Genomic DNA, 18396 nt, shown 5'->3' on the forward strand with positions numbered 1-18396 from the left:
AATCTAAGCTGAGGGGTCAAATAGAAGAGAGTAATAGTCACATATAAACATACTCCACACCAAAGCATAAAAAACATTTGAACATTTCTACAAATATTACTCTTAATTCCCCGAAGAAACCCAAGCCGACAGCATCTACTACAGCTCTGTACTTTGCTCTCATGTCTAGAAGCACGCAATCAGTTACAGATTTAAATAGGATGTTCCATAATGCCTTGCTGATGATTTGTTGATTTGGTGCTATTCCCCTTAGTTGCATGTCTTCCCCTCAGGTCCAGAGTTGTGATAGCTTGATGAAAAGATTGTGATGAAAACACTGGGATAATATAATTCTTGGTGGGGTGCCATACAGAGCTCTCAGGTTGGTTCATGATCCAGCAAAGGGAAACCTGGCTGAGCTTATGGTTCACAGCTGTGCAGCCGGGAGCATGTGCCAACTCATCACTGTCTGCTGTGTGAAGAACTTGGCATTTTTTAGCATCTTTACTTGACATTATCCTTTGTCTGCAAATGAATATAACTGCCTGTTGGCTATCACTATCCTCTCCTTTCCAGTTCGCCGTAACTGAAAGAACGAGAGGTCCAGAAAGGCTTTGGGGCGTGCAAAAACTTCTGTGAACACAAAGCTGAAAAGTGCAGCGTACATCACCACATGACACATTACAACGAAAGGTTGCACAGCGATAAAGACAAGCAAATCAGTGCACAAGAAAATACATGTTGTTCCTCAAAATAGATGCCTTTGAGGCCAATCAGTATGATTTTAAGAACTTAGTCATACCTTCCAAGTTTCATCAAATCAGAGCAATGGTGTCTAAGATTTCACAATTTCCTCAATTTCAAGGTCAGTACAGAGAGAAAAGCTATGATCTCTTAATGTGGTTGACAGGCATATCCTAAACCCCGTGCCCCCCCCTCCTTCTGCCTTACACTGACTACAACAGACAGACATCAGATCTTTACCGTGAGTAAAGACTGTTTCATTAGAAATGCTAAGATGTTGAGTGCTGGAACGGTTCAGGATGAGTCAGGATGAAGTCTTGCACAGACCATCCCACAATGTAATGTGGCTCTCGTATTCATCAGAGAAAAATGTCAGGGTGTTGATAAGAAAAAAAGTTGCACTATTGAATGTATTGCAGATTATGGCTCACGCAGTTGTTATGGTCTTGTCAAACCAGAAAAGGGCGCAGCGAAATATATCTGTGCGTCTTTGTGAAATATGTGATTTGAAGAGCCGATGACAAGGTACATTTACTGTCAGTTTTTAAACAAGGGTTTAAAAAACAAAAAAATGATTGAGTCCTTGAGTCCTGCTACATTTAATTTGGACAATGGAGTAGTGAGGATGAGTTCAGGAGTCTCTCAGCCTGGGGAGTGAAGCTGCTCTGTAGTCTGGTGGTACGGCAGCAGATACTTCTGATACTTCTGTATCTGCTGTCAGATGGCAGCAGGGTGAACACCCCACAAGCTGCAAGCTGTGTCGCTCTCTCACTGTCCTCTCTCTATAGCTTCCTCCTTCTCCTCCTCCTCTCTTTTCATTCAGGATCCCTTCTGCTGGACCACGGGCCCCTGGGAACCTCTCTCTCTCCTGGCTCCTGCTGCCTCACATATTGACAGATCTGGATCTTCATACCCTGGGCTCCGATGGATCATTGGCCTGTCCTCTTGTAGGTCATCACGGTGGGGAGGAAGTCATGTGGCTCAGGCACCACTTGGCGATGCTTCGGATCCACACACTTAAATATATTATAGAATTATTTGTATCAGATATTCTGTCACTGCAACTTGTAAATTGTGATGTTGTTGTTCTGTTCTGTACATGCGACATCTACTGCATGTCTGTCCATTGTTGGAGAGTAATCCCTTTTTTCCTCACTCGAATCGAGGGTCTAAGGACAAAGGATGTCGTTCACTGTACAGATTGTAAAGCCCACTGTGACAATGTGATGGTGCTTTTGGGCTCAGTCGCTAACCAGACAATGGCGCATGCACAGAAAAGTTTCTAGCTTCAAGGTTTACTTCCTGGTTATGTGGCCCACTGAATATGGGCCAGCAAGGTCCCGCGTGGTTTATAGACATTGTGACGACATTACAGATTTTGAAATCGCTTTCTTGGGACCAGAAAGAGGGTTGACAAATTTAAAACCTCCATGGATCAAAAGTTAGAAAGAGTCACAGCTGACCTGTTCACAGCGCGAGGTGTCCTGTCAACAGTTTTACAGACGTCTCTTTTATAATGGTGCTCAATGGGGAAAAATACTTTTTGGGCCACAGGGGAATTTTTTGCTGCAGTGCCACGAGTGGCCAACCGGCAAAATTGGAAGCAAGGCTGAGTCGCCATATCCAGGTCCAAATAATAGATTCATGCCTGGAACTAAGGCCACGGTTCAGTCATTGTGGCAGGCAGTGTGCTGAAGTGAAGCTGTCTTACATTCTTCACATAACTACTAAGATTATTTTATGTGTGCAACTGAATGAGACTTCAAATGTCTTTAAGGTGGGACCATCCAAAAGTGTGCACTGTTGTCCCCACTTATACAATGCATCACTTCTTGCAGGTTTTGTCAGGCTGCATTATTCTCATTTTCTGCCAGCACATACATACTGTACATACCCAGAACTGAACACAGAAAATGTTGGTTTGTGATTAACTCACATGACCAACAGCCACAGTTTTCACCACCCTGTTACTGACTCAGACACTGCTGTATTTGCCTGCTCATTTCTTTGTTTTTTGGATTTGGATTTTATGGATGGGACTGTCAGGATTCATTAGTGCTGTGAAAGCCCTATAAAAGTCCCAGAATACTACTCAGAAATGCAAGGGGATAACAGGACAGCACTTTAACCTTCAGAGGAGCGTAGAATTGGGAGATCTCCTGAAGGAAGGAAACGGATGCAGAGGGCCAGGCCGCTGAGCAAACAGCAGATGAGTATGACACGCGAGGCTCACTCCAACAGACCTGGTGGTGTGAGCATGCTGTAATGTTATAAAAACCTAATTTACAGATTGAGAAGAGAAGCTGTGTTCACCCTGCGGCCGTCGGCTACCAGAGAGTGCTGCTCTGTTTGGACGGAGCTCTGAGAGGCCGTTGTGTACATGCATGTTTTTGATGGCAACACCGCAGGCAAATCACACTGCTGCTGCCGCTGCTGTGCAACAGTTTGTGATTTTATATTAGAAATAGTCCTCAGACAGTGAAGGGAATGGAAAGCCACTTCTAATATCTGGAAAGAACTTTTACTGTTCGCTAGTTTCTTTTTATGAAATATTTCTACAGCGTGCCTGGGGAGATGTGGGATCTTTAAAAACTTCAAAAGAGCGGTTCCATTTTAAAACAATTGAGCTAATATCACAATATGCAGCACATTCTATGAAGAACGGCCTGACTATAAAAATAAGTGATATATATTTATTATCCTGTCCACCCAAAATTGCGGACAGACAAATTTCAGAACTTTAGAAAAGCTTTTTTTCCCACACGTAAATCTTGTGTGATGTGTAATAAAAATCCTCTGGTACGGTTGCGTCCATCACCCTGACCTTTGGGAAACCCCTGTTAGAGTCAGGCGAGGGTGAAAGTTAGGCCAGTGGTGGGACATACTAGTTGATATACAGGGGTGTGGCAGATGCCAGGACCCACGTTACCTCAGAGCAGGAACAACAACATCAGGGATCTCCCTCCACTATTTCCATCCCTTCCGTTAAGCGATGAGAAGCATCGGATCTTGAATGGTGACCAAACGGCCAGAGCTGGACATAATTGCTGCCTCTGCTGAGGCGTGGAGGCATAACCTCTAATTTCCCGTGAATAATGTCCCTGTGTCAGACGGCTAGCCAAAGAAAGTGGCAGTTTCTTTTCTCAGAGGGTTTGTGGCTCGACTAATACACTCAACTGTGGCTTTATGACCAATGGGCCCGAGAGCCAGGCTCCTGAAACATACTGCCACCTCTCAGCCTTTCCCCTGTGCTCTGCAAGGAATAACAAGAGGTTCAGAATGGACAGTAAAGCTCTGCTTCCTTAAATGTTGACAAACGAGGCTCGTCAAATTCTGAGGACATGATAGCAAGCTAATGTGGAGAGAAAGAGTTTCTTCTTATTGCTAAACATCGTCAGCTGTCCTGTGCACCCAGAAAAGCCAATTCCATGTATACAAAGAAGATCTTCTCCTGCCTTTATCGTTTTTTTTGCATTTTCAGCAGCCACATTAGGGGAGGTTGAAATGAGGGATATCTCGTTGGTTGCAATCTGCAGCCTCACCACTGGATGCCGCTAAATCCTAAAAAAAAATGCAGCTTTAAAGGAATTGCTGAACATTTCGGTTAATACATTTATTTGCTTTCTTTGCAAGAATGAGATGAGAAAATTAATAGTTTCATGTTTTTGCATTTGGTATGGAGCTGGAGTCGGGATGCAGTTAGCCTAGCTTAACATAAACACTGGAAGCAGGGAGAAACAGGTAGCCTCTCTTTGTACAAACAAAGAAAATAAGCCTAGCAGCCTTAGCTCGTGGTATCTTGTTTGTTTAATCTGTATACAAAGAGAAATGTAATCAAGACAGGTTTTAGTTTTAGGGCAAGCTACATTCTGAAAATAATTCAGGGCAGTGGACAGAGAAACACATAACTCCCCAAAGAAGTGCAAAATATGATTACATTTCTGTTATATCGGAATCGCCCTGCTTTCATTCTCCATGCTAATTTAACCTTATCCACTCATAACACACAGGAAAATGGAAAGTATAGCTAAAAAGCCACTACCCAAACTGTTGAAGCTAAAGCTAAAAGGAAAAGGTGCCAAAATGAAGAGAAATTAGAGAGCTAAATATAAAAATGTGAAGAAAAAAAATTCTGCAGGAGAAAAGGAAAAGCCTCAGCAGCCAAAAGAAAACAATTTCCCTCTCTGTTTGTTCAAGTGACTAAATGCTTTTCCTTCAAACCTTTTCAAAATCATTCTGACTCTGGTCATGCTGCAGACGCTGTTAAGCCTGCTGCATGGAATTAAAGAGCCATTAATCACTGTGAATTTATTAGACAGTGGCTTCTTTCAGCTCCTAGTTGTGTGTTTTTGGAGGAAGTTGCTTCTTCACAGTCGCCCATCTACTCTCCGTCCGTGCTCTGACGGTGACCCCCGCCAACAGCTGGTAGTGTTTAAACTTCAAAGAGTGATGCAGATTTTCAACCACATATTTTCAATGTTTTGCTAATTTTCTATTTCAGCACGCGTCTGATATTAATAATGAAAGTCCCATGAGATTTTGTGGCAGCAGCCGCTGTGGTTGAGGCCTGAACATCTAAGCTAACTGGGACCAGGACAGAGGGATCAGAAAGACAGAGGGCAGCGGTGTCGGAGGCCAACTGTCTTTGACTGAAATCTGCCGTGCATGAGGCTGTCAGGCCTGATGTGGCCTGTTTATAATGAACAAGAGCAGAACACAAAAGGATCAGACATGATCAGCTGCAACAAGCTACACCCACACAACATTACTACTGCAGTGTACAGTATAGGAACAAGGCAGGATTATAATGAGGGCAATAGTGTTTTAAAAAGATATTCTGCAACAAAGACAGCTAAAAATTAACTACTTTTGGGAAAAAGCTGCTCAATTTGTAGCATGTTCCCAAAAATCCTTTATTACATTGTTTTATAGTTGGTGCTGACTAAATGCCATGCAAGTGCTTTGGTACAGAGATGACCCCAACTGGCAAAGTTTAATATAACATTTTTGTTTTTACTGAAAAAAATAATGAGCTTGTTTGTATAATATATTTTATTATTTATAATAAATATCTCTACAAAATCTGAAATTACTGTAAATAAATTGCAGTAATGTGGAAAATCCCTAGTTCATTTTCATACATAATGTCTATGGTGGACACACACTATTGTATTCCTGATTGTTACAGACATTTCTTATCCACTTATGATAACAGTGCTAGAATTTATGTGTTCATATTAATGTCTGGTATTTATACAGAACATTTTTGCAGACTCCACTGGTGCTGTATAACCAACAGCAAGTTATTCTGCTTGTCTAATGGGTCGTTGCAGGCTGTGTGCTTTCTGAGTTTAGATGTCTCACAAATATTCATGTAGGTACAGCAGTATGCAGACTGTAGAAGATGAGGTTGAGCAACTCGAGCAGATGTGGCTACTGTTTAGACATTGTGGTCTTGTGTGGATTATTTAAGGAATGTTACAGCAGAGACACCGAAAAATGTACATGTATGAGGTATTTGGCCTGGGATCAAACATGACAGATTATTTGTATCAGTTTGACAGTCGGCTAGCAAGAAGAGGGCTTCCTAAAATGTTTGTCTGATGTCTTGATCAGGTAAGTGATGCAAACACAGAGCTTGAGATAAAAGGTTGCTGCTAGAACGGAAGCAGGAGCAAATAAAGACACTCATCAATCAAGACAAAAGATTTTATTTGGGACCTTTCTCAGATCATTTGATACAACATATTATTAGAACACTTGTGATACTAATATTTGTAACACTTTTCTCATTCTATTTATTTGAAACTTTTTTTCAAACACATTTGAAACAAACTCCGGTACAAAGTTTGTGTACAACATGACAGATGCTGAGGTAAATATTTGCCATTGATGTCAGAGCCAGCCCTGTGAGGGACTGTACAAAAATTATTGGGGGTGGCATCACGGACAAGGTTTGTCTAATTTTTCATTTTGTTGAATGGAGGAAAGTCTGGAGTGTCTTTTACTTTTCTTTTACGTTTAATAGTTACAATTCACACTTAATACGTGAATCGTGCTATGTAAAAATTGTTGTTGTGTTCACCCTGAAATCAAAAGTAGCCTGTAGTGCTATTTATCCATCAAGATTGTTTTGGTGTGAGTTGCAGAGTTTTGGAGATGTTGCTCATAGAGATGTCTGCCTTCTCTCCACTACAATGGAACTAGATGGCACTCAGCCTGTGGTGCTCAAAGGTCCACAACAATACATCTGAAAAACTCAACAGCAATATCTCTTCCCAGAAATCATGACCCGGTTCCTCATGATAATCCACATACCTTGTTGTGAGCAGTTTCAGGCAGGATTTTTTTTCTTAGCGTATCATGGCACAGACGGAAGTGTGCATTTACTCATTGACGAGAGGCTACCTTACTAAAGTTGCAGCTCAGCGAGGAGGACACCATTAATGTTTACATCCTGCGTTGTCACAAGCAGGGGACTCTCGTCCATAAGTAAATGTACAGTTCCTTCTGCGCGGTGACACAGTTGGGAGGTGTTATTCAGCATAAAGAAAATGGTTATTACATGAAAGTTTATAGAAAGAGACATTGCTGTTAAGTTTGTCAAATTATTCTTTTTTGGCGCTTTGAGAACCACAAGAATGGTTTAGTTCCATTATATACGAGAGAAGGCAAACATCTCTGAGGCTTAATTTTGGGGTGAACTGTGCTTTTAAGCTTGAAATTGTGAGTGGTCAAAAGCATGTTAATAACCCTGGGCAGAGTATTGCTATTTTAAAGAGTCAAACTTAAAGTTCAGCTCCTTTCCTCGCCCAAATAATTGTTGTACATTCCCTATTGGATTTCCAGAGCTGCTGTGATCATTGATTGTCAATAAAATAATCGGGCCTCCGTGTTCGCCAGAGCCAGTAGACGGATGTTGCGCACACAGCCAGCAGCAGCTTCCTGGAGCATCTCGTCATCAGAGCCGATGTAGTGGATGAGGGACTACGGGAGTACAAAGGACAGAGGTTACAGCAGGCATCACTGTTTTCCAACAGTCTACAGTGTACTTACAACCAGTGCCCAAATAGGTAGCTGGCTGCAAATGTTGCCATGTCAGCAGTAGTCACTGCACACTGCAGTGGCAGTAGCTACTGGCTGGCTGTATGGTGACAGGCTGCACTGGTCCCACGTGTCCCTCTGTGTGTGTGTGTGTGTGTGTGTGTGTGTGTATGCATGTGTGTGTGTCCCAGTTTACCCATCCAAACCATGCCTCAGCAAAGGGGTTACAGCTGCGAGCGCACATGCTCCTGCAAGTTTGTTCAGAAGAAAGTCATGCAGGGCAGGCTCAACATTAAAAACCTGAGTATGAACCACACCACTTGACAGCCTTTCCGCCGCTCCAAAGGTCAGATTCTATCCGACTATTAGTGGCTTGTGTAATGGATCTCGTTAGATCTTATTGCAGAACATGGTTTTGCGCTCTCAAGAAATCTGTAGCTTTGGGAGTTTATTTTTTGGTTACATAAAACTCAACATTTAAAAGATTTTCATACGTTCAAAGAGTTGTGTATTGTGCAGGAGTGAGCTCAAAGTAAAAAACTGGATGGAGGGTGCGCTGTTTTCCTATTTAATCTGCAGCAAAATCACTACATTATGTTTGTGGGCAGCTGTGGGGCTGAATCAAAGTAAAAGTAAATGTAAGCATAAATACTCTGGTGCACTGGATGAATCTAAATGTGTTCAATGTGTGCTCCCTGGTAAAATCACAATGGTGTGCCACTGAGGTTTCTTAAGCCACACTTGTAATTATTTCGGATCGTCTTGTTTACATCCATAATGAACCAACTGCAACATTACATCCCTCAGCTAAGCACTTAAGGACTCCCTGCTCCTAAACATAGTGAAGCTTTGATAAATACAGTAACTGCTCAGACGTCTCAGGCACTTTTAAGCCCCATATATCAAGGCCTTGTTCTCCACTGAATGAAAAGGGATTTTGAAAGAGGTTTCTTTACCAAACATCATGCTGCAGCCAGCTTACACCGGGTGTTTGAACACCATCGGGATTGTTTCCCTGGTTTCAGTGCAGCAATGTCACATCCTTGTTGATCCTGAGCAACACACAATATCTAGACTGCCACTGTCAAAGGAAGTGATCCAAGAACTAATCCTGTTTAAAACTTACACACAGCCACTGATTTAGATTTAGTTTAAGGCAGTGGAGTGATTTCAAAAGGTACTGGCTAACCTGTGTTTCTCTTTCCCCTTGTGTCCCTCTTATTTAAAACTCTCCCCTCCTTTCCATCAACATTAGAAGTGATGGGATTCCTTTGTTGGTTTAACACAAATGAAATGCCTCTCTTAACTTATACAATCAGTGATAGTTCGTGAGCAGACATTGCCTAATCTCCATCCAGCTGATCAGTGCTGAGGGCAAACCTGGCACTGTTTTGCTCTCTGGGTACCATTGAGTTCATAATGCATGTCAGAGCAGAGCTGAGGTTGACCCTGACCTCTCTCCGTGTTACATGCAAACTTTAAACGCTGCTCTGCACATTTGTGTGGTTAGCAAATAGCCAAAGAAGCGGAGAGAAGACATTCCCAGGATTTTCAGCGCAAAGACAAACAGTGAAAGGAAAACAGATGAAAGATGAGGTGAGCCTGCTTGTGTGTATGAGCAAGAAAGGGCTAACCTACACTATAAGTCCTGTTAAAAGCTGAGAAAATAATATCCTTCCTAATCAGCAGTCCAGGATGCCAGCTTCTCTCAATGCACCAGTGTGGAGGAGGATATGTGAAAGATTTGCCCTCGGGTTTTATATGATTTTTAAATAGCATCCAAAACACCTCCAAAAGCAAACTTACATTCTGAGGCTCCAGAAAACATGCAGCTTGCTAAACAAGTCTCTTTTGTGAAAAGAGAGGATGCCTGAGGAGTGCCAGAGGCAGCGTTTTTGCCAACCTCATAGCATGTTATTCAGACGTCGCCAAATAAGGTCTCCTGAAGCGCGCAGCTAGGCTAAGATAAGCGTGTCTCTCTTTGCTGCCTTTTTTCCTAGCTTGCTCTTTCCCTCCCAGCTGGGATGTGGAGGAATATAATACGCCGCTTGTTAGATATTCCCTGACTGTGGCAACATGAACACTTTTGTCAGTTTGAAAACTGCACTGCATTTTTTGCACTTCAGAGAGCTCCAGTGAGTCCTGACCTCCAAGACGGGAGCTGGGGAACGTGGCTGCGTGAGGAGAGGGAGGAGCCGGCGTGCAGTCTGTGAGGGCTGCAAATATTGTTGCATGTGAACATCCTACAGCACATGGAAGTGTCACGGTGTTAAGCGCACGCTTTTGGACTGCGTCTGCCTGCAGGAGTTCAGGTTTAAACTCCCCTGTGCCAGCTCTGACAGCCATTACAGCTCCACCGACCCCTCTCCATCCCAGCATTCCCATGTTTTAGACTCCACCGTGGAGGCAAACAGCACAAACAGACAGCAGTGTTTAGCTGAGGTTGAGGGGAAGTTAGTGAGGGAAGTCAAGGTAAACAACATTCCCTGCTGCATCCAGCAAGCCAGAAACTGCCTGTTCTGTGTCTCTAAAGAGGAAGAGGAAAATAAGGGAGGGCAGCTTTCAAATCCTTAAGAGGAACATTTCAGTCTGAACCTCAAGCCTGTTCAACCTGAGGAACATGGCTTGGGATTTCTGGTCCCAGCATGAGGGAGAGAGGCTCTAAAACATTACACTCAATAACATGGTAGTCATAACAGAGCAGGCAGCACACGGTGCTTGTATCATCTGCTCACCACACCCGCAACCTGATGTCATGTTCCCCAAAAACCAACAGGAAGCTGTCGAAGTAAACCTGTGATGCTCTGCTTGGTTTTATTCCTTCCCTAACATTTAGTGTAACTTCTGCCCCCCACAGCCTCACTGAGCACTTTCACTCCTCAAGTCTGACCATGTAAGAGAGAAAAAACACACAGCAACTGTGCCGAGGAAGGAGTGTGCTCGTGGTGACAAAAGCACAAACACTTTTCTCATTTACATTAGCAAAAGCCTAAAATACATACCAGGCCCTGGCAGGAGCCACGCTCTGGCAAACCTTCAGTTGAAAATTGCCAATAATTACCATCAGCATTTTGTAATTTTCATCCATTTACTCCATAAAGCTTTTCTTATGAAAGAGCCTCTTTAATACAAATAGCTGGCTGAAGCTGTCTACAAGAATTTATGATTTCAGCAAACAATCCCCAGTGCTTTTGGAAGCGATGCACAGCGCAGAGGGGGGAGGCGTGCTGATTCTGTGCATGACACAAAATGAGGCACATCCGTTTAAAACTGCGAGATACCAAGAGGGGATGTCAAATCAAACTGTGAGGGCGATTCATCTCTCAGGGCTAAAATTCTCCAGTTTCCTGTGAGACTGCGCACCCGAATCCCTTTTTCTTCAACAAGGTCTGATCTGGGAGGAGATTCCAAGGAAAATATGTTGTCAGAAAATGTAGGAAATAAAATAACAGATGACAGCGAGTTGTGTCCAAAACAAATCACAATGTATAACACCTAGTACTTTATACGTGGTACTTAGTATTTACTTTTACTTTTGTTAAATAATTTAATTGACTCCAGACTAAAATAAAAATAGACTAGGAGGGGTCACTAATGTGTTCTCCAGTTTGATGTACTTTCTTTTCAATGCTTAATTTCCCCAGTGAATCTTAAGGGACTTGGCCATACACCATTAAGTGTGCTACAGAGGAAAGTTACTTTCTAAACCAACTTTGGAGTGAGAAACCTCTCGCTTGGTGGAAATAGTATACTACACGTGGGTGAATGTGTTTTGAGAGCTTCTCCACGGCACAGAAAAGCTCTTTGATATACGGTTGCAATAATACGAGAGGCAGTCCAGAATTTTACACAGGGCCGTAAATTAGATGCAGAGCCTTGTATCAGTCCTCGATACACCCTCCCCGATCCAAGTATTGGCGATAACACATTCTCTCTACCAGCTGCCTGTATATCATGAAGCAGGGCATTACAGTGCAAGTCGAATCCAGGAGACTGACAAGCTCCCACACTGTAATGTGTCCTTTGGGGTCAGGCAGGTATCAGCCTCTGTTCCAGACTGGCTGAGAAGTGAACAATGAGGCTGCCTGTGCTACATTTCCACGTCCGAGATTAAGAACAAATGCAATGCTGGTGCAGTTACGTGGCCTTTGGTGATTAAGCTCTTTAAAAGTCCAAAAATACATTATGCAGTAGTGTTGCAACTCTTAACTGGTACATTAATAAGGGCAAACACAAAGACAGATTAAATAGGGCGGTATGTCATGGATTTGCACACACACTCACACCCACACGCACACGCACGAAGACTCACACTAGAATTTCAAATATAGACACACACACGCACACACACACATACACAAAAGGAGGGCTTGTCCAGTTTTTGTCGTGGCTCACACTACAAAAAGCATTCATCTTAACGACTTTTGCAAATTGGACATAACTCTTTCTGAACACCCAATGTTCAGTCCAGCTACCAATTATGGCTAGTGTTGAACCACATACACTGTAACAGCAGATCAAGCTAAAATACACCATTTAATGAACATGGGAAAAAAATATCTGGCTGCAATGGCATAACCACTTCGTAATTTATACTGCAGTTGTTATTTTGGGGGAGGGAAAAAGGATTTAAGCTCACTGTGGCCACAGACGGATTTCTCATGTGAAAGTCTCTCTATGTGAAACATGATAAAAAATTAGAGAATGATGCTGAAATACGGGTACATGATCATCTGTGACAAGACATCAGTTACAGCAGAATCTTAGTATAAAAATCTCTACGTCTCTGTCAAACACAGACAAACATAAACAGTGTCTGGAGCTGAGCATGGAAACAGGCTGACGGGCTGAATGTTAGACAAAACAATGCTTGTTTCTTTTTGGAAGAGCGCTACACAACTGCAATGATGAGGAGAGCTGGCAGATGTAGCGTTGCAGAGTCAGAAAAAATTGAACCATAAAAAAACATTGTTCACTTTTAGCCTGGAACAGCTCTGCCCCCACTCTTTGGCCTGAACCATATCGCTGCTACATTCTACCCTGATGTCCAGGAACTGCCCTTAGCAACAGTTACCCCCAACTACAGACCTTTGACTTGATCTGTAATGGCATCTAGGGTCTACCGGAGAAACACTGAGCTGTTTGCTTTTCTAAATTCCCATGAAGGCTCGAAAGTGGACTCATGTTTCCGCGGCAGAATAAAACCAACTTTGTTTCTGCTCCACTGGTCAAAGGCTCTCAAAATAGTCAGCTTTTCAAAGTTTATTAGTCAGTGTTTTTCACACATCACTAAAACAAGGGTGGTGGGAGGGGAGAGCAAATTTTCCTCAATCTAATTAAGCCAGATTTAGTCGCAAAAACAAATAAACTAGATAAAATAACTACTTAATGATTTATCTTCAAAAAAGCAGAAGTAAGGAGTCACAGCTCTACAACTGACCTTGACCACTCCTTTCCTGTGCATGGTGATGCAATTGTTGGGGTCTTTGGACAGCTGGTACAGGGCCATAGCTGTGCTCTGGTGGACCGCTCTGTCTTTTGACTTGAGGTAGCACACAAGGGCAGCAACTGCCCCAGCTTCACCGAAGGATGCCCTGTTGCTGCCCCACATGCAGCAGTGGCTGATGGCCTCAGCCAGGTGGCGACGGAGCTTGTCATCAGTCTGTGAAGAGGAGAACATTCTATTGGTCCCCGAAGACCAGTCTTTACAATTTAGAGAACAACAAGCTGTACTGCAGCTCTGCAAAGGCAAAATCTAACAATGTTATTCTCATTAGCTGAATTTGTGTCAGGAAAAGGCTAACTTAAATCCATTGTAACATGACAGTGAGTGCAGTGATGGTGAATAGTTGTTTCTCTCCAGCAGTGAGGTGTACTTACTGTGTTCGTCAACTTGGCCAGCAACGGGACAACCCCGTGATCAGTGAGAACTGCCAGATTTTCCTTGTCTTTGGCTATTTTGGAGATGGCAGCGCAGATGCTTGCCAATACCTCGTTGTTTGTTGACTCCAGCAAATTAACAATCAGTTCCAACCCACCGACAAGGGAGCGCACCATTTCCCCTGCATCCTAAAGTCAAAGGATGTGTTATTAGCTGGTGCTCAGTCAAAATGAACATGGAGGATGATGAAGAGAGAGGTAGTGTAATGACTGAGGAAAGAGGAGAGCACGGCAGACAAAACAAAGGACGCTTAATCAGTATTTTTACCAGCCAGGCAACAGTCAAAGTCCCATCAGTGCAAACTCCTCAACAGAACAATCTCTTTCTTGCTTTTCTTGCATGAAGGGACATTGGGAAATCTTGTGTTGGAGACAACCTACATCCTCCCAACAGCTCTAAGAAAAATATGTTTGTATGTCGCAGGTTAGGAGTTATGTGAGCTTAGTCTGCCTGACCGAATTGGGTAGGGTCTAAAAATGTAATATATATATGTTAATATCTGTTCACTTTATGCGTGACATTGTTTAATACAATTTCAAGTATTGCACAGATTGCAGTATTCAAAGACATAATTACACAGGATATTACCCAAACTTTCAACACACTGTGACAAATGTAACTTAACAGCAACAGCCTAATTACACAGTTATGGCCTATGTCCCACTTTGCAGAACTTATGGATAAGGATTTTTCCAGTGCCTACTGTTAAAAATCTGCATTCATGTAATAATCTTTTTGTTCTTGTTCACTTTGTAATGTGATCTGAAGACAATTTCTCCTGTTGATAAGGAATAAGTAATCAATTTCAGGGATACTGTATACCGTCATGTTAAGTTTTCTGATATATTGTTTGCTTGAAGGCGCAATATGTAAGAATTTGAATTTAGAACACTGAAAAATTAACTAATATTATCAACTGAGTGTGAAGAAATAACAGTGTTGACGTTATGTCATAGACATCTATGTATTGTGTTGAAGAGATATCTACTGAAGTTAACATGCTAACCAGCTAACCTGTGTCTGAAAACCTTTCTCTCAGCAATCCAAAGCTCCTGTGTTAGCAATGCAGACACCAACACTCCCCTGGTGGTCCAGCTTGCTGCACGGCTAACTGAGCTAACAAGCTAACAGTAGCTACAGTCATGGGTGTATAAATGAAATACAGTAAGCAGAAATTAGCAGTTACTCGGTTGTTTTCTGTGTACAACAGATGTATTCAAATATAACAACAACCTCTCCGACAGCAGAACTGTGTTGTGGATCTGAGCGAACAAACCAATAAATTTGACATCTTTGTCAACCTCTCCTACTCTCACCCTGACTTGTCATAATGAGGAGGAAACATAGAATTTAGAGCTTACTTAGAAGTGTCATTTAAAGCCTTGGCCCCAGACCGACACACAGTGTAGATTCAAGGCCTCATGGTCTGATTTCAAGGCACCAGCTGCTACCACAGGACTCTGAGCCACTTATGGGGCCGTGCCTACCAAACCGACAGGCTGGTAGGCAGTGCTGAGAGAACCACAGCGGAAGAGCTGGCAGAGACACTGGCTTCAGTATGGCTTGGCACATCAGGCTGCTGTTTAAAATCAGAACTCAACGTATCGCCAGCCACGGAAGAAGAGATCGAGGTGCCTGAGTCTGTAATGTTCAGCGGTTTGAAAATAGAACAGGAATTTCCCCAAAGGCTTACAATTATGGATGCAAATCACAAAGCATGCTTAATTGGAGTCCTTTTCAACATCAGTCTTCTTGTCCAGTGCTGATGTATGGCATAGTACTGTGGAATACAGTAATCACAGAATTTATAATGAGCACTCTGTGGTTGTTCTTCATTCTATAAATTAAGGTATTTCATCAAATTCAGCACTGACAAAAACTGATTTACAGTTTCAGAGTACAGCCAGGAGAGCTGGATGTTCTGGTGTGTTCCTCTCTGTAACAGAGAGCTCACAGCTGAGATCAGGCCAGGGTGCTGTATATGGACCCTGTGATGCTGTGCCAGAGGATGAGCCATGTGTGCGGTGCCGGGGGGGGTTGCCGGGGCCAGGAGCTGCCCCCCTGACACACAGGAAGCCCTTCCTCAGGAATACTGATGATGGCTGGCCAGGAGTCCCTGAGACAGAGGAAGCTCTCTCAAGCCACCAGCTGCGATTGACCAGCCAGAATCTCTTTCATGGCCTGGGCAGGCCCCCAGATCTGAAAGCCACAACATTATGAGGCTGCACACGGAAAGGTCTTTCTCACTATCCTCGCTCTCTCCCCTCCTCTTACCCAGGATGACATGAAATAGAAAACACACTATCTGCTGTGAGTGATCTCAAGCTGAGGGGAGCAAGCCAGGCTCAGACAGCAAGAACGTGCCTTGACCCGCTCTCTGGAGCGATCAGGCTACTATGCATCTAAATGTGCCTCTTTGTCCAGGTGAATTCATGATACACCCCATTACGTGTGACGGGGAAGGTTCTATTTCCTTGACTGAAGCAACAAAGATAGTTGAATGATTCTTTACAGTGGTATTAAGTGAGTTTAAGTTGTGGACCTGTGGGCATAGAGCACAGCGTCTGTGTCTGTGGAGGGGCTGCAGTACTGTATGGAGCATCTAGCAGATGCATTTATACCACGGCTCTCTCATAAATCCACTATGGAACCGCTAACTCAAACCACATGGGATTTTTATCTAAATAACGACTGCACCAAAGCAGCTGTATCAAGTTCCGCAACTCCATGGGCAAAGAGTGCTATTTAGCTCTTTTCAATGCCCCTGTCCCAGGAAAAATCACTCAAAAAGCATGTTCATGAATTTCCCTCAAAATTGGCACACTGACAACCAGACAAACATTGTCAAACTTTGTTAGCACTCAATAGTGGGTACGCGGTCTCCCTCTCCCTCCATATGGTTGCCATCCATCATTTTCACTACGTTCCTGGGCCAGAGAAATTCCTGCCAACAAAAAAAAAGGGGCTTCACCCCCAACATACCTGCCTGGGCCTAATATATCTGTTAAAACTTAACCACATTGTCCCACTGACAAGTGTTTACCTTAATCACAGCAACAATCTAATAGGACAACATTATGTTTATACTTGGAGATGATGTGATCAGAGCATCAAAGACGTGCTTATGTGTAACTGTAATTTGAGTTGGATGACAACACTGCTCTGTAACACTAAGCAAAAGGCCTGTGACGATGCCATGAAGGAACTCATAATGTTTTAAAAGGTATTCATTACACTTCCATAACACTGTCTGACTTTAGATTGACCGTTTTTAAAACTGTATCAAAAACAATTCGATTACAAGCTTTCTTCTCCCTTGTCAAAACCTGGCATCTATGTTACCCAAAATGCAACTCGACCACCAACAGTTTAGTCAGAGATTTGGGTGTGTTATGCTGGTAGTGGCAAAGTGTAAACCAACCCTGATGTCACTCACTGATTTGTAGACTGCTTTTATGAGGCCTTGAGTTTGGCATTACGGCCAAAGTCATCTAGGTTTTTAGAACCAGAAGTGGCCATATTTGGACGAGATGGTGGAGCTGTGGAAAATACGCATTGCCTGTATATTGATTGGATCTCACGAAGAAACCTAGGACCCACCGTGGTAGCTACCCAAGTGACATCACTTGAGGCAATTTATCAGCCTTCACAGTGCTTTCTCTAGGGGCACAAAAGGCTTTTTTGCATTATTTTTCACACAAGCAGTAGTGTTCCCCAAAACCTATACACAGAATTTGATGGGTATAAACAATTATTTTCTTTTAAGAAAACATCTGTCATGCTTATGGACTTCTAAACTAGGCATCATCCAATTATCATTATAGCATTATTTTTATGATTATCGGAATTGAGGCTTCTTTTCTCAGATTTGCAGATGAAATAATTAATAATTAGCAAAGTAACTAACTAGTAAGTACAGTTATCAAATTAACATAGTAAAAAGTGTAATATTTGCCTCCAAAATGTAGTGGAGTGGAAGTAAAATGTACCACAAAATTGTACTTAAGTACATTTCTTGAGTAAATTGTACTTAGTAGCATCCCATCACTTGCTATTCTAAAGTTTGACAGTAAGATTTTTATTTTTACTGTAAGCATATATCAGTTCCAAAGGCTGGTTCAGTCTCCTTGATTACTAAAAATCTGTATCTGCCCTGGAAAAACGTATCAGTTATCCCTATGCCAAACTTACAATTTTGTGCATTTTGCAGTTATATCTAAAATTATATAAGTAGTATTCATGGCAGTGTAATAGGTTCTTTTGCAATCAACGTGTTCAATGTTTTTATCAGGGTTCACAGAATCTCTCTATTACCCTATGCCCTATGCTTGGATTGTGTGCCTCTGTAACAAGTAGCATGTTGAAGGGAGATATTCAGCTGGGAAATCAGAAGCCGTGCTACAGGATATTACTCAGTCTTTTCCCTCTGCCTGCTTCCCAATTCACCAATCCCAGTGTGCCAAGGAGGCTTCTCTGCTTCATATTAGCCTGAGGTTCATTTAAGCCTCCTCTGACACAGCTCTGCCCTTGCTAACCTCCCAGCAGCAGTAGGTTAGAGGGAGAGCATAGCAGACAAGCGTGGTGATATAAGCAGGCCTCTGTTTTGTTAGCAGGATGACCCTTTATTTTGAAACAACACAAACCCTGCAGACCTCTTTGATTTAGAGGCTATCTATGTGCCTTGGGTG

At 42.7% G+C, this 18396-nt stretch overlaps 1 protein-coding gene across 2 annotated transcripts in view; it reads right to left on the reverse strand.

Annotated features, from left to right (window-relative positions):
- Window positions 1-6418: 6418 nt before the first annotated feature.
- The window catches only part of odad2 (outer dynein arm docking complex subunit 2), a 47360-nt gene continuing 35382 nt past the window's right edge, over window positions 6419-18396 (reverse strand). For both annotated transcript variants that reach the window (XM_084340993.1, XM_084340992.1), the window contains exons 19-21: window positions 13648-13836; window positions 13208-13429; window positions 6419-7710 (exon numbers count right to left, since the gene is read on the reverse strand). In XM_084340993.1, coding sequence (XP_084197119.1) covers window positions 7594-7710; window positions 13208-13429; window positions 13648-13836 — 528 coding nt within the window. In that variant the 3' untranslated portion in view covers window positions 6419-7593. The remainder of the gene's footprint in view (window positions 7711-13207; window positions 13430-13647; window positions 13837-18396) is intronic.

Source organism: Pagrus pagrus (assembly GCF_965226575.1).
Source record: "Pagrus pagrus genome assembly, chromosome: 20".
Classification (NCBI taxonomy): Eukaryota; Metazoa; Chordata; class Actinopteri; order Spariformes; family Sparidae; genus Pagrus; species Pagrus pagrus.